The 27620-nt window shown below is 34.6% G+C and overlaps 1 protein-coding gene across 8 annotated transcripts in view; it reads left to right on the plus strand.

Moving 5' to 3' along the window:
• Nucleotides 1-27620, plus strand: part of GPHN (gephyrin) — a 448543-nt gene that overhangs the window by 117967 nt on the left and 302956 nt on the right. For all 8 annotated transcript variants that reach the window (XM_080942493.1, XM_080942494.1, XM_080942495.1 and 5 more), the window contains exon 4: nucleotides 18829-18921. In XM_080942493.1, coding sequence (XP_080798619.1) covers nucleotides 18829-18921 — 93 coding nt within the window. The remainder of the gene's footprint in view (nucleotides 1-18828; nucleotides 18922-27620) is intronic.

A 27620-nucleotide genomic window follows, 5' to 3' on the forward strand; every position in this document is an offset into this window, starting at 1 on the left:
CCTGTTTTACATGTACTTTATCCTCATTGTAACTAGTAAAATCTCAATGCACTCTCAATCCTCATAAAAGAAAAATCCAAGCATGACAAAAATGTATTCGTTTACTTTTATGGAAAAATCTTTAAAATTTGTACATTTATCTTTGACCTTTTAAAATAAAAGTTCTTCAATTTAAAGAAAAATAGAGCAATTACTGAATACACATTGAGAGACCCATGTCTCCAGTATGTGTGTAGCTGAAGTGTCTTTGTCAATGTCAGAGGAGTCCTTTGGTCTAGGCAGGGCAGGTTTTCTTAACGTGGGGAGATGACAAGGCACTGGTGTGCAGAGGGTGATTAGGAGGAAGTGCACCCTTATGAAGATAAGTGGATGGTGATTGGGATTATGAGGGCGAGTCCTTGGGGAAGTGAATAATATGTTAAATGTAAATACATAGATTATCTAATAAAGAAAGTATAAAACCCATAAAAATGCAAATGGAAAAAAAGAGGTCAGTCATTGTATCTTGAGAAACTGCTAAATTCTCAACATTGGACCCACTCTTACTGTATACCTTGACAGAAACCTAAGCTGAGTAAGATAGAATCCATTTTCGACTCCTGTCCACTGTCTTTTACCTTAAGTTTTTTTTTTTTTTTTTTTTTTAAATGTCGCCAAGGTTACCTTGTATAAAACTTCCATCTGCAGCAAGGGTGTCCATTTTTACATAGATGTCTTCTCTTACATTTCTGCCAGTTTGTTGGTTTATTTGATAACAGTAAAGGTTAAACGTTTCCTTGCAAGTTCTCAATATTCCAGGAAGACCATTATAGTCCCTCAGAGTGAATTGCCTTATGACTTCTTTATTCATTGGCATTAGAAATCCAGCTAGTCAATAATCAGTTGTTTTGGTTGTGCTCCAGGACTTGGCACATCTGGCAAAAAAATAATTGACCAAAGGTACTGAATTTGAAAAACTCTGGTGTACAGGCAGGTTTGATTTCAAGCTGCAGCTGGTTTGCACCTTTTTAGATGCTGTTTGCTCCACAGTCAGTTATTTTTGTTACTTACTATTGTGTTCCTTAAATTAATCCCCTTCTGGGTCCTGGGTCTGCTGTTTCTCATTTGGGCTCTTTCATATGTCCTCCTGTAGTTTGTTCACAGTGTGTTTGCTGCTTGAATTATATCTTCAAAATATGGCTTGTAAAATGATCAGCTAATTCATAAAACATTTAACTTTTGTAAATAAAACATATATTTTAAATGTAAAAGGGAGATATCTAAAGTATATGGTAGATTTTATGGTAGAATAGCTCAGGGATCCTATTTCCTTAATTTTTAGTTAGTAATAGATAATAAGCACTTCACATGTGTTGTTTTAAAGATGTTGGAGGTGGCAATAAGTCATTCAGCCGAATATGTACTGTTACCTAATTTCAAGAGTGAAAGTCTTAATTGAATGATAAGTCCCTTTTATAATATAAATTATTTATCTCCTCCATGTACATGGTGGGTGTATACAATTTATTTATTTGTCTCTTTTGCACCTTATGTGCTTAGGGGTTGTACTCAGGTCATCAGGGTTGGTGGCAAGTATTTTTATTCAATAATTAGCTTTGCTTGCTCACACACATTTAATGAAAGGAAGCAGAATCATAGTGAGGTTGGGTTAAGAACCCATTATCACAGAGGATGGTATGCTGATTTATGTCACGTTGATCTATCCTCAGGATTCTCAGAGTACCTCAATAGTTATTGAGGACAATTTTATGAATTGTAAAGCCATAACTATTAATTTTCTACAACTTTATTTTAAAAAACAGAGATAAATGTACAGATTTTAAGCACTTATGCATAAAAGTATGCGAATGCATTTTTATTAGTACTTGATTTTTTAAAAGATTTGATAGTGTGCATTAACATCTTACTGGTCACATTGAGCATAAAGTACTATGAAACAAGATGTAACCTGGAAATAGTCAAAGTTTTCTTGGTGTGTAAAGATTAAACATAATGGTTTTTTCATTTTCTTTCTTTTTTTTTTTTTCTTCCTTGAACTTCATATAGTCTGTGAGTTGTTTCTGGAGTGTTCAGAGCTTTCTGGTGTTAGTATTCAATTATTAGTGACTGCATATTATGTCTGTTCTTTTGTGACTGGGTTATCTCACTAAGGATGATATTCTCTAGATGCATCCATTTTCTTAAGAATTTGGTAAAGTCATTGTTTCTGATAGCTGAGTAGTACTTCATTGTGTAAATATACCCCAATTTTTGTATCCATTCATCTACTGAAGGACATCTGGGTTCTTTCCAGCTTCTGGCTATTATAAATAGAGCTGCTATGAACATTGTGGTGCATGTGTCTTTGTTGTATGTTGAAGCTTCTCTGGGGTATATGCCCAGAAGTGGAATGAGTGGGTCTTCAGATATCCTATTTTCTGAGGAATCGCAGGACTGATTTCCAGAGTGGTTGTACCAGTTTACAATTCCACCAACAGTGGAGAAGTGTTCCTCTTTCTCCACATCCTCCCCAGCATCTGCTGTCATCTGAATTTTTGATCTTAGCCATTCTGGTTGTTGTGAAGTAGAATCTCAGGGTTGTTTTGATTTGCATTTCCCTGATGACTAGGGATGTCTAACACTTCCTTAGATGCTTCTCAGCCATTAGATACTCCTCAATGAGAACTTATTGTTTGGCTCTTTACCCCATTTTAGTAGGGTTGTTTAATTCTCTGGCATCTATTAATAGATGTAGGGTTGGTAAAGATCTTTTCCCAGTTTGTTGGCTGCCATTTTGTTTTCTTGACAGTGTTTTTAGCCTTACAGAAACTTTGCAATCTCAGTAAGCCCCATTTGTCAATATTTGACCTTAGAGCACGAGCTGTTCTGTTCAGGAAATTTTCTCCTGTGCCTATGTGTTCTAAGGGTTTCCCTACTTTCTCATCTAATAGTTTCAGTGTACCTGGTTTAATGTGGAGATATTTGATCCACTTGCACTTGAGCTTTGTACAAGGAGATAAGAAAGAGTCTATTTTCGTTCTTCTGCATGCTGATTGCCAGTTTGACCAACACCATTTGTTGAAGAGGCTGTACTTTTTCTATTGAATGTTATAGCTCCTTTGTCAAAAATCAAGTGACCATATGTGTGAGAGTTTATTTCTGGATCTTCTTTTATTCTGTTCCATTGATCTACCAGCCTATCTCTGTAACATGCGGTTTTTAACACAATTTCCTTATAATATAGCTTGAGGTGGGGATGGTGATTCCTGCAGACGTTTTCTTGTTGTTGAGAATAGATTTCAATATTCTAGGTTTTTTGTTATATCAGATGAATTTGCAAATTGCTCTTTCCAAGTCAATGAAGAATTGGGTTGGAATTTTGATGGGTATTGCATTGCATCTGTAGATTGCTTTTGTAGGATGGCCATTTTTACAATGTTAATACTTCTAATCCAAGAACATGGGAGATCTTTCCATCTTCTGATATCTTCTTCAATTTCTCTTTTCAGAGATTTGTAGTTCTTGTCATACAGGTCCTTCACTTGCTTAGAGTCACACCAAGGTATTTCATATTGTTTGTGATTATTGTGAAGGGTATCTTTTCTCTAATGTCTTTCTCTGCATGTTTGTTCTTTGAGTAGAGGAAAGCTACTGATTTATTTGAGTTAATTTTATATCCAGCCACTTTGCTGAACTTGTTTATCAGCTGTAGAAGTTCTCTGGTAAAATTTTTAGGGTCCCTTACAAACACTATCATGTCATCAGCAAACAGTGATGTTTTTACTTCTTCCTTTCCAATTTGTATCCCTTTGATTTCCTTTTGCTGTTTAATTGGTCCAGCCAGGACTCCCAGTACTACTTTGAATAGGTAGGAGGAGAGTGGGCAGCCTTGTTGAGTCCTTGATTTTAGTGGGATTGCTTCAAGTTTCCCACCGTTAAGTTTGATGTTGTACATTGATTTGCTGTATATTGCTTTTATTATGCTCATGTATGGGCCTTGGTTTCCTGTTCTGTCCAAGACTTTTAACATGAGGGGGTGTTGAATTTTGTCAAATGCTTTCTCAGGATCTAGAGAGATGACCATGTGGTTTTGTTCTTTGAGTTTGTTTATATGGTGGATTACTTTGATGAATTTCCTTATATTAAACCATGCCTATATCCCAGGAATGAAGCCTATTTGATCTTGGTCAATGATCGTTTTGATGTGTTCCTGGATTCGGTTTGCAAGGATATTGTTGAGTATTTTTGCATCAATGTTCATAAGTGAGATTGGTCTGAAGTTGTCTTTTTTTGTATGGTCTTTGTGTGGTTTAGGAACAAGGGTTATTGTGGCTTCAAAAAATGAGTTAAGTAGTGTTCCATCTAACTCTATTTTGTGGAATAGTTCAGAGAATATTGGTATTAGGTCGTCAATTAATTTTCAATAGAATTCTTCCCTGAACCTGTCTGGACCAGGACTTTTTTTGGTTGGGAGGCTTCTGATGACTGCTTCTATTTCTTATGTGTCATGGGGTTATTTTATGGTTTACTGGTCCTGGTTTAACTTGAGTATCTTGTATCTGTCTAGGAATTCATTCATTTCCTCCAGATTTTCCAGCTCTATTGAGTATAGGCTTTTGTAGTAGGATCTGATGATTTCTTGAATTTTCTCAGTTTCAGTTGTTATGTCTCTACTGAGACCTCACTGCAAGTACCTGGGGGGGGAGAGAGGTTTGTGCTGAGCACTCAGAAAGTGGGCCCTTCACCTGATTGGTTCATGGGAGCAGGAACCCTGCCATAGGTCTTGGTTTCCACCTGCCAGGCCCCTGTGTTCAGAACAGGAGTTCAGGTCATATGCTACCAGGAACAGAGGAGATCCAGGTACACAGGGCAGGTACACAGGAGAGTCCGGAACCAATCAATGACAACAAGACCAGGTATATCACAGACAACAAGAGGGCAAGAGGAAAGAGAAAGAACTTAACTCAGGGAAACCAAGACAACCTGGCAACACCAGAACCCAGCTCTCCCATCACAGCAAACAGCGGAATGACAAACACTCCAGAAAAACAAGACTCAGACCCAAAATCATATCTCAAGTTGATAGAGATCCTTAAAGAAGAATGGGAGGAAAAGCATAAAGAAGTAGAAGCTTTTAAAGAGGAAATAACTATTGACTTTTAGAATAGTTTCTTAGATGATATAAATCTGAACTTTTTCTTGCACTTATAACTTTTTCAGAGTTTATTTCTATTTTCCTAAGCACTACAGACACACACACACACACACACACACACACACACACACACACAAAATCTGTTCTTTAAATCTTGTTTTGTTTTTTTAATATCCATTTTTCAAATGGCAGTTGGAATACAGTATGTAAAGTACCAATATACAGTATCTCTTTCTTATTAGACGTTTTATGTTCCTAGTACCAAAAAATAAAAATAAAAATAAACTCAATTTTACAGGCTTAGCCATCGCCATCTTTAAGTTTTACTGCATATTTATCATTGTTGAAATCTTGGTTCCCTTTGTCTGATATTAAGCGTACTCTAGATGATATACCTATAAACTTTTCTGTTATGTCCCATTAATTAGTATGTGATCTTAAAAATAAACATAGTTCTCATAATTACCTCTATGATTCTAATGGTCAACTACTGAAGGCCTGCTCCTTCTTGCAGTGTCCCTTCCTTCTTCCCTGATCTCACTTTTATAGGTTCTGGTGGTAGTTACTATGTTGCTGTTTCTACTATGCCTTTGTTCTTACTTAGTGCTATTTCTTTCCTCCTGGCCTGCTAATTGTTAGCAAACAGAAAAAGGCTCTGCTCCTTATATGAAGATGTTGTTGCTTTTATGAACAGAGCCTATTTATGAAGTAGTTTTCAATTTCCCCTTCTGTGCCAGTTTGTGTGTATGTGTGTGTATGTTTGTGTATGTGTTTGTATGTGTATGTGTATGTGTGTGTGTGCGCTCGCGCGTGTGCGCATGCAAATGTACCTTTCTTTTCAGCTTCCATATTTCTTGGTTCTGATGAAAGAGAGGCCTTGCCTACTTTTACTGCTTCCAACCATTTAAGAAACAAGGGACTTAAAGTAATCTTCTAAATTAAGGTATAAACTTTGTATATTTATTTACTTTATACTAAGAATGATTTGTTCTAATAGTTTATTGTTTTACTTTATTTTTATTGGTTATTTTATTTATTTATATTTCAGAAGATATCCTCTTGCCCAGTTTCCTCTCCACAAACCCTGCACTAGATCCCTCTCCCCCTGTTTCTATGAGGGTACTCCTCCCCCTCCCCCCACCATACTCTTACCTCACTACCCTAGCATTCCCTTACACTGGGGCATCTAGCCTCTACAGGATCAAGGGTCTTCCCTCACTGTGATGCCAGATAAGGCAATCCTCTGCAATTGGGTATTCAAGTTAGTAATATTTGAAAAGTAAGCAGAAGAAGAAATAAAATCTAGAAAGCATTTATGCCTTGTAAATGAAAAAGTTTGTGTAGTTCTTATTATATTCAAACATTTCTAATGTTTTTGTGGGTCTAATTATGTTGTAGGAATAAATAGGGAAAATAGATATAGACAAAGAAAAACTAAAACTCTGACATTGAAAAGCTTATCCTGAAAGAATAGCTATATACATTCTCCAACATACAGGAAACCACAACAACAACAAAAGCTTAAAACTTCAGGAATGAAAAGGACAGTTGTGTAGTAATGTAAATTTTATCTCATGTATCTTTAAAAGCCATGTATGAAGGCTGAAAGAAATATAAGAGTATATTATTTAATATTTCTTATAAGTAGAATAAATTATTAGCAATTTGGATTCAAAACATAAAAATATAGAATTACCTATTAGAAATAAGATTTCTGCATGTCATTCAAAATGGTACATTGTCATCACCGTATACTGAAAATTTATCAGTATCTAGAGAACCCACTAAGAAAAATGTACAAGGAAATCAATGTATTTCTAATAAATATGGACATCTGATAAGAGCTTAAATGAACAATCAAAAAATAGTATACAGACAAAATATTAATAGTTCAACAGTAATTTTAAGTTCTAAATATCAACAATTACCTCATATGCAGAATAATCCAAATAAGGCAATTAGAATATGTAGTTTGACACAATGAATATTTTCTTAATGATCCCATTGATGTCATTCTCAAGAAAATCATTATTAAAAAATTTATATTGGTTGAAACTGAAAGGTTTGGAAAAATATTTAGCATGTAAGCATTAATTTTAAAAAAGGCAAGCTAGATTGACTACATGGAAATATGCCCAAATAGACTTTAATCAAAAGAATACTGAAGTCGAAAGTGACATTCCATTATTCAGAAGACTTAGTCCACTAGGAAAAGAATACATTTCTAAAATAATATGTATCAAAAACTGACACGTAAATTGTTAAAATAAAATTAAGAGTGTACCTTCTTTTTATGCATTCACAACCATTTCACACAAAAGACATTTATATCACAAGGAAAAACACAACCAACCTTTAAAATATACAGTGTATTTCCTTAGATCCTTATAGAACCAACATAGAAATGAATAATAAAGATAAAATGAAAATACCAACATGTGGGTATAGAAAACATTGTTTTAAATAATCCATGGATCAAAGTGGATGACTCTAAGGAAACTTTAGTCATAGCAGCCAACTTAAAAAGAAACAATTATAAATTGTGTAATCTCTGAGAACTGAAGAATGAGTAGACAAGTTAAAAATTTTAGTTTTATTTCTATGTATGCTAGTGTGTATTTGCCACAGGTGAGAATACTTTTATTTTCAGACAAAGTCTCACTAAGTTATCAAGGTTGGTTTTACACTAAATGTTCTCCTGCTTCATCCTTTCTAACAGCTGGGATGCTCAGTCTGTGCCACCAGCCTGGCTTTGAAAGATCAGTTTATAATTCTAAATATGTACAAAAGGAAAGGAAGGAAGGGAGGGAGGCAGGGAGGGGGAGGGAGAGAGAGAGAAGGAGATCACAACTAGAGAGATGGTTTAACAATTCAAAGAATATACCACTCTTAGGACCTGGGTTTGTTCATTAGCATTCACATGGTCTATAAAACCATTTATATTTCAAGTTCCAGAGTATCCTGCAATTTTATATGCTTCCTCGGGCACCAGGGCATATTGTAGATAAAATATTCATGCACATAAAAAATAAAAATAAATAAATAAATGGTCTTAAAAAGTAAGTTCTCATATCAGTAACCCAAGTTCTTTTCTCTAGTAATCATAAAAATTTAGAACAAAATATAGAAATTAGAAGAAAGGAAGTAATGATTTAAAAATTGACAACCCTAGAGAAAACTCCATGGAATGAAATGCTTGTTCCTTAGAAATCTTGCCAGCATTGATAGATATAATAGACTGAAAAAAAAAATAGACAGAAGTGGTACAATTACCATTGTCAAGAATAAAATAAGGACTATCAAAACAGAGCTTTATTCAATTAAATATATTAGTAGGGAATGTTGTGAAAAACTCTGGTCATAAGTTAGATATTTAATAAATGAACCAATATCTCAAAACCAAGAACCTCCAAAATTAAAATAATGAAATATGCAGTAGACAATTTGCATTATTCTTTGAGTATTAATTAAAATTAAATTATTAAAGAGTTGAACCCGATAGCTTGTCTATGTGTTCAGAAAGCAAATACTGGAAAACTCACTGACTTGAAAGAAACCTGGGGAAAATAGTTAAGATCTAGGCTAATTTGTGCTTCATAAAAGCAACCTGCCTTCAAAAGTTAAAAATAAAAAATAAAAAAAATCACCCAAAAAATAAAAAAATATAAACCAAAATAAAAATAATTCTTTATCCTCAGCTCATTGTATTAGGCACTTTAACAAAAGTATTAAGATAATTGCTATTGAGTTTTAGATTTGTTCCCCTGAAATTAAGGTATTTCTCAGTCTGGTTTTACTACTATTGTGAAATACCTGATTAAGCCTCTTTATATTTTTTCTTTTATTGGATTTTTTAAATTTACATTTTAAATGTTTGCCCTTTTCCAGTTTCCCATTTACAAACCTCCTATCCCATCCCCTCCCCCCTTCCTCTTTGAGGGTGCTTTCCCACCCACCCACTCCCTCCTGCCTCCGCTCCCTGGCATTGCCCTACACTGGGGCATTGAGCCTTCACAGGAACAAGGGCCTCTCCTCCCATTGATCCCCAACAAGGCCATTCTCTGCTACATACTTTGCTAGAGCCATGGGTTCCTCCATGTGTACTCTTTGGTTGGTGGTTTAGTCTTTAGAAGCACTGTGGTTTCCGGTTAGTTGATATTGTTGTTTGTTCATGTATGGTTCAAGCCCCTTCAGCTCCTACAGTACTTTCTCTACCTCTATATTTGTCAAGCTCTGGAAGAGCCTCTTCAGGGATAGCTATATCAGGCTCCTGTCATCATGTACTTCTTGGCATCCACAATTTTGTTTGGGTTTGGTGACTGTGTATCAGATGAATCCTCAGGTGGGATAGTTTCTGTATGGCCTTTCCTTCAGTCTCTGCTCCATACTTTCTCTCCATATTTCTCCTTCTGATTGTTTTGTTTCCCTCTCTAAGAAGAACTGAATCATCTACATATTGGTCTTTTCTTGAGCTTCATGCAATCTGTGAATAATATTTTGGGTATTCCAAGCTTTGGAGCGAATATTCACTTATCAGTGAGTGTATACCATGTGAGTTTGCTTTGTTTTTGGGTTACCTCACTCAGGATGATATTTTCTAGTTCCATCCATTTGCCTAAGAATTTCATGAAGTCATTGTTTTAATAGTTGTGTAGTACTCCATTGTGTAAATGTTCCACATTGTTGGTATCCATTTATCTGCTGAAGGACATCTGGGTTCTTTCCAGTTTCTGGCTATTATAAATAAGGCTGTTATGAACATAGTGGAACATGTGTTCTTATTATATGTTGGAGCATCTTTTGGGTATATGCCCAGTAGTGGTATAGCTTGGTTATCAGGTAGCACTATGTCCAATTTTCTGAGGAGCTACCAGAGGATTTCCAGAGTGGTTGTACCAGCTTGCAATCTCAGCAACAGTGGAGGAGTGTTTCTCTTTCTCCTCATCCTCACCAGCATCTGCTGTCACCTGAATTTTTGATCTTAGCCATTCTGACTGGTGCGAGGTGGAATGTACAACCACTCTGGAAACCAGTCTGGCGGTTCCTAAAAAAAATGGACATAGTACTAACTGAAGTCCCAGTTATTCCACTTCTGGGCATTTACCCCAGAGACGCTCCAACATACAACAAAGATACATGAACCACAATGTTCATTGCAGCTCTATTGATAGTAGCCAGAAGCTGAAAAGAACCCAGATGTCCTTAAGTAGATGATTGGATACAAAAATTGTGGTTCATTTACACAATGGAGTACTACTCAGCTATTAGAAACAATGGCCTAACGAAATTCTCAAGAAAATGAATGCATTTAGAGAATATCATCCTGAGTGATGTAACCCAGTCACAAAAGAACAGACATAATATGCAGTTACTGATAATGGGATACTAACCCCAGAAAGCTCTGACCACTCCAGAGACAACCCACAGACTGTGTGAAGATCAAGAAAAAAAAGAAAAAAAAGAGAATATATTTTAATTAAAATAGAAGTGTATCACATCCCCCTTTCCTTCCTACAGCCCCTCCCAGTTTCTCTCCTATCTCCACAAATTAATAACGTCTTTTCCTATATTATGTTATATATATGTACCCACAAATATTTAATTACAACCTTATAAAAATATATTTGTATACTTTTATGCAAAAATGCTTAAAAATCTGTACATTTATCTTTGTTTCTTAAAATAAAGTTTAAAAAATTTAAAAAACAACAAAAAAAGAAAACAGAAATAGAAACAGTAAAGAAAACACAAAAAGAGAAAACCCTGGAGATAGAAAGCCAAAAAATAAATAAATAAATAAATAAATCAGTAGTTACACATTCAAGTATGGCCAACGGACTACAAGAGATGGAAGTATCTCAGGGGCGGAAGACATATAGAAAACATAGACAAAAGAGAGGAGATGCAAAAACCAAAAAGTTCCTAGCTCAAAATGTCCAGGAGATCCAGGATACCATGAGAGGACCAAACCTAAGGATAATAGGAATAGAAGTGTGAAGAATATCAACTAAGAGGCACAGTTATTATTTTCAACATAATTGTAGAAGAAAACTTCCCTACCCTTAAGAATGAGATGACCATGAGCATAAAAGCAGCCTACAGAACTCCAAATAGAGTGGACCAGAAAAGAAATTTCTCCCAACACATAATAGTCATACCACAAGTGCCCAAAGCAAAGAAAGAATACTAAAAGCAGTAAGGGAAAAAGGTCATGTAACATATAAAGGCAGACCAATCAGAATTACACTCAACTTCTCAACAGAGACTATGAAAGCTAGAAGGTCCTGGACAGACATCATGCAGACCCTAAGAGAACACAAGTGTCAGCCCAAGCTGCTATACCCAGCAAAACTCTTAATCAACATAGATGGAGACACGAAAACATTCCAAGACAAAACTAAATGTATACAATGTCTGACCACAAACCCAGCACTATAACAAATTATAGGTGGAAAACCCAGTACAAGGAGGGAAACTACATCCTAGTAAAAACAAGAAAATACCTAACAATAACACCAAAAGAAGAAAGACATACAGACTCAATTCTACCTCTAAAAGCAAAAACAGCAGACAACAGCAACCACTATTGCTTAATATCTGTTAACATAAATGGACTCAATTCTCCAGTAGAAAGACATAGGCTATCAGACTGGATACATAAATAGAATCCAGCATTTTCCTGCATACAAGAAGCTCATCTCAGAGACAAAGACAGACACTATCTCAGAGTAAGAGGTTGGGAAAAAAACTTCCAAGCAAACAGCCCCAAGAAGCAAGCTGGAGTGGCCATTCTAATATTGAATAAAGTAGATTTTCAACCAAAAGTTATCAAAAAAGATAAGGAAGGACACTTTTTGCTCATTACAGGGAAAATTTGTCAGGAGGAACTCTCAGTCCTTAACATATATGCTCCTAATACAAGAGCACCCATATTCATAAAAGAAACCGTACCAAAGTTTAAAAAATACATTGCACCCCATACAATAATAGTGGGAGACCTCAACACCCCACTCTCATCAATGGACAGAGCATGGAAGCAGAAACTGACCAAGTACGCAGTTAAACTAGCAGAGGCTATAAACCAATTGGATGTAATATACATCTACAGAACATTTCACCCTAAAACAAAAGAATACACCGTCTTCTCAGCACTTCACGGCTCCTTCTCCAAAATTGAGCATATAATCAGTCACAAAAAAAGCCTCAATAGATATAAGAAGATTGAAATAATTGCATGCATGCTATCAGATCACCATGGTCTAAGGCTGATCTTTAATAATAACAAAGACAACAAAAGCCCATGTATACATGGAAACTGAACAGTGCTCTATTAAATGATAACATAGTGAAAGTAGAAATGAATCAAGAAATTAATGATTTTCCAAAATTTAATGAAAATGAAAACTCAACGTACCTAAACCTATGGAGTATAATGAATGAAATCAGTACTAGTTGAAAAACTCATAGCTCTGAGTGATTCTAAAAAGAAACTGGAGAAAGCATACACTAGCAACTTGCTAGCACAATTGAAAGCTCTAGAACAAAAGGAAGCAGATGTACCCAAGAGGAGTAGATGGCAAGAAATAATCAAACTCAGAGCAGAAATTTAACCAAATAGAAGCAAAAAGAACCATTCAAAGAATCAACAAAACCAAGAACTGGTTCTTTGAGAAAATTAACAAGATTGATAAACCCTTAGCCAGACTAACTAGAGACTCAAAGAGAGAGTATCCAAATTAACAAAATCAGAAAGGAAAGTGGGGACATAACAACTGAAACTGAGGAAATTCAAGAAATCATCAGATCCTACTACAAAAGCCTATACTCAACAAACCTGGAAATCTCGAGGAAATGGATGAATTCCTAGATAGATACCAGATACTAAAGTTAAACCAGGACCAGGTAAACCTTCTATATAATCCCATAACACCTAGAGAAATAGAAGCAGTCATCAAAAGCCTTTCAACCAAAAAAAGCCCGGGACTAGATAGGTTAGGTGCAGAATTCTATCAGACATTTATTGAGGACCTAATACCAATAGTCTCCAAACTATTCCACAAAATAGAATCAGATGGAACACTACCTAACTCGTTTTTCAAGGCCACAATAACCCTCATTCCTAAACCACACAAAGACCCTACAAGGAAAGAGAACTTCAGACCAATCTCACTTATGAACATTGATGCAAAAATACTCAACAAAATCGTGCAAACCGAATCCAAGAACACATCAATATGATCATTCACCATGACCAAGTAGGCTTCATTCCTGGGATGCAGGGATGGTTTAATATAAGCAAATCCATCAATGTGATCCACCATATAAACAAACTCAAAGAACAAAATCACATGGTCATCTCACTAGATGCTGAGAAAGCATTTGACAAAATTCAACACCCCTTCATGTTAAAAGTCCTGGAAAGAACAGGAATCCAAGGTCCATACCTAAATATAATAAAAGCAATATACAGCAAACCAACAGCCAACATCAGACTTAATGGTGGGAAACTTGAAGCAATCCCACTAAAATCAGGGACTCGACAAGGCTGCCCACTCTCCCCCTACCTATTCAACATAGTACTGGAAGTCCTGGCTGGAGCAATTAGACAGCAAAAGGAAATCAAAGGGATAAAATTGGAAAGAAAGAAGTAAAAACATCACTGTTTGCAGATGACATAATAGTGTATGTAAGTGACCCCAAAAATTCCACCAGAGAACTTCTACAGCTGATAAACAAGTTCAGCAAAGTGGCTGGATATAAAATTAACTCAAACAAATCCGTAACTTTCCTCTACTCAGAGGACAAACATGCAGAGAAAGAAATTAGGGAAACGATACCCTTCACAACAGTCACAAACAATAGGAAATACCTTCGTATGACTCTAACTAAGCAAGTGAAGGACCTTAATGTCAAGAACTTCAAATCTTGAAGAAGAAAATTAAGAAGGCATATTTATAAATAGCTGGCTAATTGTATAGCAAGTATTTGCTCATTAATAAAATTATTTTATTGCAATTCTTATACGAAAAATATAAAATTAAAGATTGAAAATTATAAAAAAAAATAAGAAAAAGAGTACAAAATTTTCATTTGAGGAAATGTAAGGTCACATAGAGGAACAGGGATTGATGAAAGGATCACTCAGAAAATGCCTCACCTGGGGATCCACCACATATGCAGTCACGAAATTTAAAGCAGTATAGTTAGTCCCATAAAGTACTTACTGGCAGGAACCAGATAGTGATGTCCCTCAGGAACGATTCTAGAGTCATATAGATATAGCTGAACATGTTTGCAGCTAACCATCTCTCTGAATTTGGGATCCCAATGAGGTTTCTAAATAAAGGACTTAAGGAGCTGGAAGGAGTGGCAACCTCATGGTAAGATAAAATTATCAACCAACCACACCCTCCAAAACTCTCATGGAGTAAAATACCAACCTCTGTGTGCACTTTGAGAGACCTGTTGATCCAGTTGCATATGTAGCTGAAGATAGAAGTGTTTGGTATCAATCTGTGAAGATGCTTTTGATCCAGAGAGGGCATGTTGTCTCAATGCAGTGTTTATCACAAGAAAATAGCTTTTGTTTTAGCAATGGGTGTACGTATCCATTTCTCTGGGATCCTATCTAGTTTAGATCCCTTGCTGTTAATTACTTACTGTTGCAGTCTCTGTAGTTACTGTGCTTATCTCTTCTGCTGTGTTTAGAAGGTCTTGTTCCATTGGTATCCTCAGTCCCCTCTGGATCTTACATCCTTTCTATCTCGTCTTTCACAAGTTCCCTATGCTTCGAGGAGAGGAATGTGATGGAGATATTTATTATTGGGCTGAGTGTCTGAGGTTTCTCACTCTGCATATATTTTTGTGTGGCTCTTTCTCTGTGTTTGTTCCTATTTATTGCAGGAAGAAGTGTCTAATTTATGAGTGTAGCAAAATGACATTCGGAGGTATTTTATTGCTGTGTTCTTTAACAGTATAGTAGTATTTAGTTTTCTTCCAGGTCACTGGTCTGCCTGGTGTGAGCTTCTCAGCTACCTGATTAATGTAAGGGATGAATTTTATTTCATAGATTGAGCCTTAAATACACTCAGATATTAATTAGTTCATTAATCCCATGACTTTTGTGACACTACTGCTCTAAAACACATTGCAGGCTAGTTTGGTATATTTTTCTTTTGGTAGCATGAAGAGTTACCTTCAAGTACCATGATCACTAGTCAGTAGGAGTGAAGGCTCTACAAAAAGCATTAGCTTGACTTCTCCATGATCAGTGAGTCGTGTAGGTGTTATCTTCAACAATGGGGACTGACTGTCAGTTTGTGGAGAGCAACATACAACCTTGACAACATCCTAGCTTGTTCGGGGGGTTCCAGTGCGATGCCTTTGGCTAACAACTTAGATTTAAGCTATTTCCAATACCGAAAGCTTCATTTGACAATAAGATGTCCATGTAGGGCTCCATCTCCCCCATTATTTAGCCATTTGAATTGTCTTCCTGTATGTATATATTTTAGGAAGCTTTTACTACTTTTGGCTTCCATAATTCCACTCAAATGCCAATAATTTTAGCTGCCTCTCCCTGTGGTGTTGTTGGTTTTTAATTTTAAACATTTGATTTGCCAAATGAAGACTCAGGAGCCAGACACTGTGGTGAAACCTGCTAGCTTAGAGCGGCAGAGAAAGCACCCAGCTGACTCTATTCCACCAACATTCCAAAAGGAAAAAGTTCCTCCTCCTTTGCACAGTCTTAAATACCCTTCAACTCAGACTCATCTTTCTCTATCCCGGGTTTTCTTATGTTCATTCCTTTTCAACTGGTTGCTTGTTCTTCCTATTGACATATTGTTGACTTTATTTAGCTCTTGTTTACACAAAGCTTGGGTTAAGGTGAGTGCTAGTGTTGACCCACACCACAAGAAGAAAGGTTTTTTTTTACTTCAGATTCTCCAGGTTCACAATGTGATCAAATATTCAATAATATCCCTGTATTTCTTTCTTCATCTTCTTCTTCCCTTCTCCTCCCTCTTGATCCTTTCATTCCAAACCCCTTCTCACAATACACATACACACACACACACACACACACACACACACACACACACACACACAGAGAGAGAGAGAGAGAGAGAGAGAGAGAGAGAGAGAGAGAGAGAGAGAGAGAGACAGACAGACAGACAGACACACATACACACAGTCCATCCATATTCATTTTTTTAAAATTTTATTTAATCGTTGTTTTTATACTACAGATCTTATCCTCCTCCAGGTTCACTCTATGTCTGTACCACATCCCATACATCCTCTCCCCTCTCATTTCAACATGTCCCCAAACCCACACATCCTACCCCACCAGACCTCCCCACTTCCTGGGGCTTCTAGTTCAGTGTTTTCCCTTACTAAGGATAGCTAATTTTTCCCCAAACCCAGCCCATTCCCTTAGTCAATACCTAATCTCTGGTTGTACTGTTAGTGTGATTATCAATGACTTAACTGCTAATTCCCACATACAAGTGATTCATACCATGTTTCTCTTTCTGGGTCTGGGTTACCTCACTTTGGATGATTTTCCCTCCTAATTTTCATCTCTTTACTGTGAGCTTTATGATTTCATTTTTTTTATCTTCTGAGTAATATCTCATTATATAAATATACTATATTTTCTTTTTCTACCCATCAATTGAATATTAAAGGTCTTTTCAGAACCACTTGTGCTTTAAGAAATGGAGACTTCCATATAGTTTAAAGTTGTTGGCCTTTTGCCGGAGCAGACTCTCTCATCTAGCTGTAACTTAGCCTTGGCTTCTCTGCCATTCTTGCTCTACATATGGTTCTCACTGTCTAATTCCTGCCTGCCTTCCACTTCACCTGCTGCCATTTCTGCCTGCTGCCATACTTCTTCCCTATATGTCCCAGTGTCAGCTCTTTATTAAACAAAAGCCACATTTCAGTTTGAACCAATCAGCAGCAAGAAGATGCTTGTTCTATCTCTGAGGGTTGCCTTTGGGGCTGTCTTGGGGGCTGTCTGACCTGCATCATGGCAGCTTGCTTTTTAATATGATAATCTCTGAGAATAGTCTTTAGGACAGGTGAAGATTGACAAGCATTTACAAATATAAACCCAGTGTTGGGGTATAGAGATGATAATACCAAAATTCTGCCAAGACTTATCTGCTGCTTTAATAATAATAATAGCAATTAACAATTGAAAATACAGGGACACACCTTCATACTATAAGGGAACCTCACCCCAACACTTGAGGGATGTTTAGGTTCTATCCACTTTCTGGCTATTATGAATAGAACAGCAGTGAACATGGTAGGTCCAGTGTGTCTGTGGTAGTATGAAGCATCCTTTGGGTATATGCCTAAGAGTGGTATAGTTGGATCTTTAGGCAAATCAATTCTGATTTTCCTTAGAGACTACCACACTGATTTCCATAGTGGCTGTACAACTTTGCATTCCCACCAACAGTGAATTAGTGTTTCCCTTACTCCACCATGACAGCATGAGCTGTCATTCATTTTAGTGATCTTAGTTCAATATTGGGTGTTTAGTTGGTAAAAATCTTTTCTCCTTTCTGTCAAATACTGCTTTGTTTGAATGATTCTGTGCTTTAACATGCAGAAGCTTCTCAGTTTCATCTTAGTGCATGTTCTATGTTCTGTTCAGAAAGTCTTTTTATATGCAAATAAATTCAAGGTTGTTTTCCAATTTCTTTTCTACCATGTTCAGTATATCTGGTTTTATGTTAATATCTTTAATTCATTTGGATTTGAATTTTGTACAGACTGAAGAATATGTATTTATTTGCATTTGTCTACAGGCGATAATTCAGCTTGACCAGCACCATTTGCTGAAAATACAATCTTTTTTTCAATATGCATTTCTGGCTTCTTTTTCTAAAAGAAGTTGTTTTTATGTTTATGCGTTTGTTTCTGGGTCTTTAACTTAAATCTATTGCTCAATATGTCTGTTTTTATGCCAGTACTATGCTGTCTTTGTTCATTATTAGAACTATGAGGAACAGTTCACAGTCAGGAAAGGTGAGAATTCAGCAGTTCTTCTATTATTCAGCATTGTTTTACCTATGCAGTATTTATCCTAACACAGACTGTAGACTAGATGTGATACCAAAGTACTTAAACTCCACTTTCTTTAAGAAATTATTGTAAAATCGGTGTTGAAAAGTATAAAACTTTTCATACTTCATATTGGACATAAAATATGCATACATTAATGGGCATATTATAAATGAACATAATTGTCAATCTAGCAGGTGTAGTTTGAAATCTTTCCTTCTAGCTCATGAGCCTGTGACCATTTTTCTTCCTTTTGAATCCATAATAGAATGAAGTATTAGATTTTTGCATGTATAATTATAAGATTTTATAATCAGCATATTGCAGTTACCTTTTTTAAACCTGAAATCATTTTATAATTTTGTAATGAGCTTTAGATATGCCATATAAGCACATAATATAGAAATCATAAACTGCAGTATTTTGTTTAAGATACTTTCATCAATTTACAATTTTATTTTCTTTAGAGAACAAGATAAATATCACAAATTGCATTGCATTTCAATTAAGTGTGCAAAAATATATTGAAAGAATCTTATTTCTATGCTGTCTATGAAATTATTAGTCATTTTTAGCAAACAAGTAAGTTCTTTTGCACATTTCTTTTCTTTTAGGAAACACTCATAGACTGGTGTGATGAAAAGGAACTTAATTTGATATTAACAACTGGTGGAACAGGGTTTGCACCACGAGACGTCACTCCAGAGGTGAGATGGAAAGCCCTGCTCATATTGAAGGAATAATTGTTATGTTGTTTCAAATTCCTTTTACTACCTTCATATCATTTTTGAGCTTTATAGGCAAAACTATTACTTATGGTTGACAATACAAATATTTGGCTATAGAAGAATTTTTTCAAAAGTATTTGAATTTGCCTTGAAATTTTTGAATATGAGGGAATTTGAACTGTTCTAGAAATTAGTTCTTCATTTGCTTGATGACAGTTAAACTTCAGGAGGTTGTCACATTCTTGGCAGTTAGAATGCACAGGTGTCATGTGCTTTGCTACTGTAGTTCAAATTTGGGTCTTATTTCCCTCTTCAAGTACTTTTTAATGTCTCAAAGTACAGTAAACCACTGCTATATATTTATACTAAATTTACACTAAATGGATGAAAATGCACTGTATTTTCTATATTATAAATGTGAAAAATATTTAAACGCACAATTTAATAATCTAAGCATAAAAATACCTGTACTTTATGGCACAAGAATATCATCCACAGAGACAGAAAACTTAGGCAAAAAACAAAGCATGACTATAGGGTGAGAGTCTTTAGTTTGTCTTTTATAATCCATACGTGTGAGGTATTCCTGCAGCACAGTGGAAACTGACTTTATCATCATGACTTAGCTTTCCTTACCCCTCAAATGAATATTATGTTTCTGGTTCAATTTTATAATGGTATTAACTATATACTTCTATTTCTAAACCAGTATACTATTCTATCTACCTCTTCTTATTACTAAGATCCTTTTTCTCTTCATTTATTAAATAATTGCCGTCTTTGTTTAAATTTTGGCACTAGAGGCCACAAAAATTTCTGCAAAATACTGATTGCTTGCCCCTTCCCTACAGTTCCTATTACTACACTAGATGCTCACAATTTGATTTTCAGGCAAATCCTTATATGGAATAGATGTTTCTGACCAATAAACTATACTCATAAATTCTGAGAAGTACTGTATATGTGTTGAAAATATACATTTCTAAAACAAATTGTAAAAATTTTATTGCCTGTTTTTTATAGTATCATTCTTTTTATATTGGGATTATAAGTAAAATATATTTTCTTCTAAAGCATTCAGAAGAATTTTTGAAATAGTGTTATCTTCATTTGTATAAATCAAAAAATTATCTGTATATAATTTGTTTATTTTCTGTCACCTAACTTGAGGTGGTCATTTGACTATTTTTATATGAGACTCATGAAAAAAAAAATACAGTTGACAGGGAAACTGTCTTTACCAAGGAATGGTTATATTTTATGTGTTTTGTTGTTTGTTTGTAAGGAAACTACCTATAAGAAAGTATTGACTTTTAAGAAGATGAGTATTTATAAATGATGCTGAGCTTATTTAATGAATCTATCATTTTTGTATGATGGTTTGATATGTTTACATGAATATTTATTTTTATGTCACAAAATAGAAAAGGTTACCATAGAATTCATTCATAACCAAATAATGTTATTTTTAATTGTAATGAAATAGTTTATATCACCAAGTATCTTGTTTACTGTAATCTCAAGTTATTCTTTAGTTATTTGTTTACTATAGGTAGGCTACATTCATTTATATTAATGATACATGTATGGATTTTTTTCTCACATTAATAAATTTTCCAATATTTGTACATCAGTTGCCTTTTGTCTTACGTAAATAATATTCTGACCTAGAATTGTTCAGATTGTACAAGGGGTCAGTATCACAAGACTTTCCCTACCTCTGATGCCATCAATAAATCTTGTGTACTATGTCATGCTTTCTACAAAGTCAGTGGGTTCACATACCCACCTCTTCCAAAATACCACTAGCTAGAATGGCATACAAAATTTATTATATGTTATTATACAACTGAGAAGTATCTTAATGGAAAAGAGGCATTGTTCAGGGTATAGGAGGGACTGACTACTAAAAGAAATCTTATGACTTGTTCAGATGCAGTACAATTATAGCACCAAAATGCATTCACCAGTTCCTGAGCAATGGGAGTTTTAATTAAAGCTCAATGATTTTTACAGAAACTCCACCCTATCTGTGAGTGAGACTTAAAGTTTCAACATTCTAATAACTTGTTTCTGTTGATCAACACTATCCTGAGGTTATGTAAGTTTTCTCGTGAGTTTGTGACTTGTAATGGATTGTAAAAGGTACTGCTATTATTCAGGGACCTGGGGATTTTAGGGAATTCTGCATGGAGAACCAGGGACTATGTTTGTGTTTATACTACAATGTTCTAGTCGTTTAATCACTCCGTTTAATTTTCTTTAAAATTGAGGGAAATGGAATTATCTATTTTACCAGTGTTCTGTGTACATTTATTTTTTAAAGAATTATTTTCATTACTTATGTGTATATAGGAACATAATTAATGCAAATGCTCACAAAATTCAGAAGAGGGTGTCAGATCTCCTGGATCTGGAATTACAGGCAGTTGTGAGATATTTGATGTGGGTGCTAGGACTGACCACTAAACCATCTTTTCACCCCAATTTTCATTAATTGTTTTAAAAATTAATATACAAACTAAGAGGCTTCATTATGGCATTTTCATAATACATTGTTTTGATTAATCCTCTTCTATTTCACTCCCTGCTCTTCTGTCTGTCCCCAACCCTTCTGCCTCCAGTAGAATTGCAGTTTGTGCCACATGCACTCGATTGTTTTTCTGTTATTCTAGCCATACCCTTTGCTTTAAATCTCCCCCTCTTTGAAAATCTTTTGATGCCCTATACTCATACTCACTTTTATATAACTATGCATACTTAAAATGTATGAAGCTGTGAACCTTTGTTGAAAAATGTTGCTAATATTTCATGTGAGTGTATTTAAAATGGTTAAAATTTTTCTTTTATGTGCTCCCAAGTTGTTGGGGGAGGTTCTTTGTGATGTAACTATTAAAGAAAGAAATTTAGTCTTATAACTAGTTGAGGATCTATTCATAAAATGTTCAAATTTCTGTCAAATTGATTTTTTTCTACGAAGCATTATATTTGACCCTTCCCATATTTATATTGACTTAATTCTATATTCATGCTATCCTAATTTTTTTCTTCCTTTTGGTACCATTTATTGATTAGATTCTCACTATGACTTCTTTATATTTTATGTATCAGAAGTTCAACAGCATTTTATTCTTAAGTGTTATTCAACTACTTAAAAAACACGGAGGTGTGTTCTTAATTTTGTGTGCATATAGTAAGAACCTGGATAAAGGATTAAGCTTACAATCTATGTATATATGTGTTCAGTATCTGTTTTTAAAGGAGTGATTTATCTGGTTATTTCTTACTTTCTCTTTAATGATTATATCCGTTTATATTTTTTATATAAGAGCAGATAGGATATGAATATCTATGACAAAAGCTGTTTAACTGTAAACGTTTTCATAAAAATTTTTAAAAGAAGATGGGGCCTCAAACAATTATAATTTTTGTTATATCCTTAAGTAGATACAATTCCTGTAGTTCTTAAAATATGGCTGCATACACAATGAAAAATTAAAATTTTTATTTCTAGACTTAAACTATATAACTGTTTGTAAATTGGCTGTCTTGTATATTTACCCAACAGTGTAGAGTTTTACTAGATACATTTGTAGGAGTGTACAACCATCGCTGACAAAAATGTTTAAAATAGTGTTAGAACTAACTCAAAAAAAATTGACAACTACAAAATAATGCACAGCTCCTTTTTCATAGGACGACTATTTTGCAATTACTAATTGTGAATCAATTTGAGTTAAAAATATGACTTGCAAATATGAGTTTAGGGACAAATATTGGCCATATGTTTGTACTATCAGGTAAAATACATTAACAAAGAAAATGATAAACAAAATAAAGCAAACCAAAGTTATTGCCACTTGGTGTGAATTGTAAGTAAAATGAATTTTAATCAACTTAGTTTTTTTTTTAATAATTCTGTTTTTAAAACAAAAGTGAAATAGCAAATTTCATGAAAATTGTTTTGTGTTACAGCCTTAAGGCTTTCAGCATTGATTTTCCCTAAACTGGATTTTTTTGTTTCATTCCTATATCATAGAATTTGGTTCATGTAGTAGTAACATGCCTTCTGCTTTCATCTTTAAGTTTAGGGTGTTATCAAAGCTTACATATGACAGAATATCACAATCTTTGACTTTTCATCATTATTTTAACATGAATTTTTATATTTTCAGATGTTTCATTTCTTTGATCTACTAGTTTGTACTATGAAATTTTGAGAATTATCAAATTTTATGAACGTAAGATACATTGCTATGTGTTAGCTCTTCATGTCCATTTATTACTTAATCATGTGTCCAGAAAGAATCTTGTAAGTCTTAAAAACAAAAAAGCTTTATTATAGATATTTACTTCTAGGCCAGACTGAAAGCATACAAAGAGCATATAATTATTAAAGTACTTGATAATATTTTTAGTATTTTAGAAAATATTAAAATGCTTAAATTCACAAGGTAAAACTTGAACTTGAGAGCATTTAGAAGGCTTCCTTAAAGTAGAGTTAAGGATTCCACACTGATCCATTACTTTGATCGTAATCAAATACAAGTATAATTTACACCTAGTTTTATCTAAATTTTAAAGCTATGTATTTTTAATATTCTTTATGTATTCAGTTGTGTGATGTGTTCCAAAGTTAAAATACGAGTAAGGCATGGTCAGTATATTTTTAAAAAGCTGATGCTTTGTTACAGGAACCAAGAATCTTTCACAGGCCAAATTTACCCATCATGTCTTTGCATATCCTGTTAAGTGTGAAAGGCTTTACATTTTCACATGACTACAAAAAAATTAAGCATGTTATTTGAAATTTAAGTTTCATTATCTACAATATATCAAAAACATATTTAGAACACAATACCTCATTATATCCTACCTATGATTACAGTAAATGAATTGAGTAGTTCATATAGCTGAACTGTATAGCCTATAAACCTGAGTGAAATTTCCCTATTATATTTCTTACATAAACTTGCTGGGCATTTGCCTACTAGATGATGTACATCATCTTACTCAGTTTTCAATGTTTTCTGACTTTTACCAATACTATTTAGGAACCTGCATCTTTTAGATTTCCTTTCTATATCATTTAATTTTAGAAGTTACAAAGAAAGATATTATTCTATCTTCATGAAGTTTGTGTATTATCCTGTTGGCTTGATAGATCATCTATAAATAAAACCATGCCTGTCATTCTTAGTCATAAGATTTTGAAAATTAATCTTGATGAAAATGGTATATTACTCGTTATATAAAATCTTTTTCTTAAATTTTTTAGTACTTTTAAATAAAGTCTTGCTAACAGTAGTCCTTAATGAAGTAATCATAAGAATACCAAGTAGCTAAATATAGTATTTGAGCTAAGAATAAAATTTACATTTGTCCATGGCTGAATTTTTTTATTTTTATTTTTGACTAACAGGTTTATTAGGACTCTTGATTTTTTTGGAACAGATTATTATCCTAGTTTTTCTACAAATAGTTCAACTTGGGTAGTTAGGAATATTTTCTATGAAACAATCACCTTTGGAAATAAAAGAAAATGAATACTATTCATTACATGAGGTTTTGTTTTGTCTCAACTTTTTGAAGTTCATGTTTGTCAGACTTTTAATAGTGGATCCTATGAGTCAGGTATTATTTTGCCCAAACACTAACCTTCTTTTCCTCATAATTCTTGGGAAACAAGAATACTTTGAGTTATTTTAAAGAAGAAAAAAATATTCATTTATTTTTAACTGAATATCAGTTTTCTGTATTATTTCACTACATGTATCGAGTAGTGGTACATTCTATACTTAACTGGAAAATATATTATGACCCACACACCCCTTCATACATGTACACACACTCACACAGTAAAAATACACGTTATAAATAGTCTTTTATATTTATTTTTATATGATATTGTTTCTATATCTTACAGTCACATATAGTTTTTAAAGATTTCAGATCTCTTTTTTGTAACTAGGATCATATGATAGTTGAATTTACCTATAAAGCAAAATACTCAATATCTTTATACTTGAAATATTTTCAGCTAGCCTGATCATTTCTGTGTTGAGATTTGGTAGCTGCATTTGAGATCGTATATAGGCACTATTCTGTAATCCTCATGCTGATGGAAACTGTTTCCATGCAGTCATATTGACTCACTATTGTGAAGAAGCAATATAGTGTAAGGAAAGGGTTTGACATTGTCAGAGGTATCCACATTTGAGCACTGTTAGGAAAAATTTAAGGCAAGTTAGGCTGTTTAAGCCTAAATTTCCCTGTGTAGTGACTTCATTACTATATCTCACTCAAAGTTATTTTTTTATATTAACTCAAATAAAAATGGTCAATAATAGACTTTCCTGAGTATGTCTACAAAATAAGGATATCAGTTGATATTTTTCCCACAATTTTTTTTAAGTCATGGGACAGAAAAATAAGAGTAATCTGTGTGATGTGAGAATTGGGTACCTGGTTTGACTAGCTTTTGATTAGCTGTCTTTAAAGTTTGCAGAGAAATTTATTTATTGTAGCTTCATGTAATTTGTTTTAGCTCTTAATAATATCCACTATTAAGTTTCTCAATCTTAGTTTGAAATGTATTAGGTAGGTGAAAAGATCTTATTTTAGCAACATCTACAATTTTAATTAAATTTATTATTAATGTTTACATAAAACCACAAGCACTGGGCTAGGGAAATGGGTCAGTGAGCACTTAACTTGCTGCATAAACATGAGGACCTGAGTTCAGATCCCTAGTCCTCATGCAAAAAATGCAACAGCATGTGCTTACAACCCAGCTTAGGGATGGGTGGTGGTCTAAAAGAGGAGGTCGTGGGGCCTCACTGGCCCGCCAGTCTAACATAAATGCCATGAGAGAATACCAGGACAATACCTGATGCCAACCTTTGGCTCTACATGTGCCTTGATGGGCTAATGCTCCTACATGCATGTGCATATACATGATGCATATACATATACAAATAAAATTATATGTGAGGATTGCATACCAAATGATGATATCATCAACATAAACAGTACCTCTTTATTGGTAGTGTTTCTAGTTAATTTGGTACTGTCCATTGAAAAACAGTATCTATTTCAGAAGACAAACATATATAGGAGCTTACACACTGTTAGCAACTTCAGTCCTTGATGTTATGAAATTTAGCATTTGGGTATGAAGCATCTTGAGTATTGCTGAGCTTAATACTTAGCTCTTTGCATTGATAAAGTATATGACAAATAACAATATAAATCGAATACCAGAAATATGCTGGCATTCAAGCCAAACGTATTTTTTACAAGACACATGAATAGTATATAATTTAAAGTGGTAGCGGAGGAATCAGTTTTAAATGTGGAGGGAGAAAAGTACTAGTGATGGGAGTAAGGAAGGGGTTAAATTTAGGAAGAATGTCCACAGAAATATAAATCTAAATCTTCCTGCATACAACAGAGTACATACCATGTTGTGCAAAGACAGATAAACAGGGATTATATTCTTTGTGTTTTAGAAGCCTTACAATGGCACAGTGAAAAAAGAAGATAAGGTAATTTTCATAATTGAGAGATTCCTTAGAAATGGCAACTAATTAATGCACTGTCACCAAACAAGACATTAACATTACACCGTCAAAACTTAAAATATACCCTTGCAGATGAAGAGATTGTCTAGCTTTACTTCATAAAGTACCACAACCTGACTTCCGATCCCTAGTACTCCATAAAGAGATGGGAACACACTTGTAATACTAGTGTTGGACAGAGTAGGAGACTCTTTAGAGCATGTGGCCTCCAAGATAGTCTTCCTGAATCAACAGAGTCAAGATTCAGGGGGAGGCCCTGTCTTGTAAAGTAAGGTGGAGAGCCATAGGAACAGATACCAGACATTGCACTCCATGCAAACATGCAGGCACAAATAGCGTGTATGTGCACATGCACATACACACACAGGGTCATTTTCTAAATTCTCAATTTTCAAGTATATATCAACAAACAAGAATAATTTTTTATTTTAGAGGTGGACTTTTATCTTTACATTTTTGTAATTTAATTTTTTATTGGATATTTTCTGTATTTACATTTCAAATGTTATCACCTTTCTCCCCACTCCCATCTCCCCTCCCCCTCCACTTGCTTCCATGAAGGTGCTCCCTCTCCCAATTACCCTCTCCACCTCTGTGCCTTGGCATTTTCCTACACTGGGAAAATAAGCCTGCACTGGACCAAAGGCCTTTTTTTCGATTGATGCCAGACAATGCTATCCTCTGCTGCATATGGAACTGGAGCTATGGGTCTCTCCATATATACTCATTGGTTGGTTTTTTAGACCCTGTGAGTTCTGGAGGGTTTGTTTTGTTGGTAATGTTGTTCTTCCCATGAGATTGCAAACCCTTTCAGCTCCTTCAGTACTTTCTTCAGTTCTATCACTGGGGTCTCCGTGTTCAGTCTGATGGTTAGCTACAAGCATCCTCAACTCTATTTGTATGACTCTGTCAGAACCTCTGAGGAGGCATCCATATCTGGCTCCTGCCATTAAGTACTTCTTGGCATCAGCAATAGATGCTTAGCTTTGGTGGCTGCATATGGGGAAAATCCCCAGGTGAGACAGTCTCTGAATGGTATTTTCTTCGATCCCTGCTCCTCTATTTGACCTTGTGTTTTCTCTTGTGAGTATTTTG

This window comes from Micromys minutus (assembly GCF_963924665.1).
Source record: "Micromys minutus genome assembly, chromosome: 1".
Taxonomy (NCBI): domain Eukaryota; kingdom Metazoa; phylum Chordata; class Mammalia; order Rodentia; family Muridae; genus Micromys; species Micromys minutus.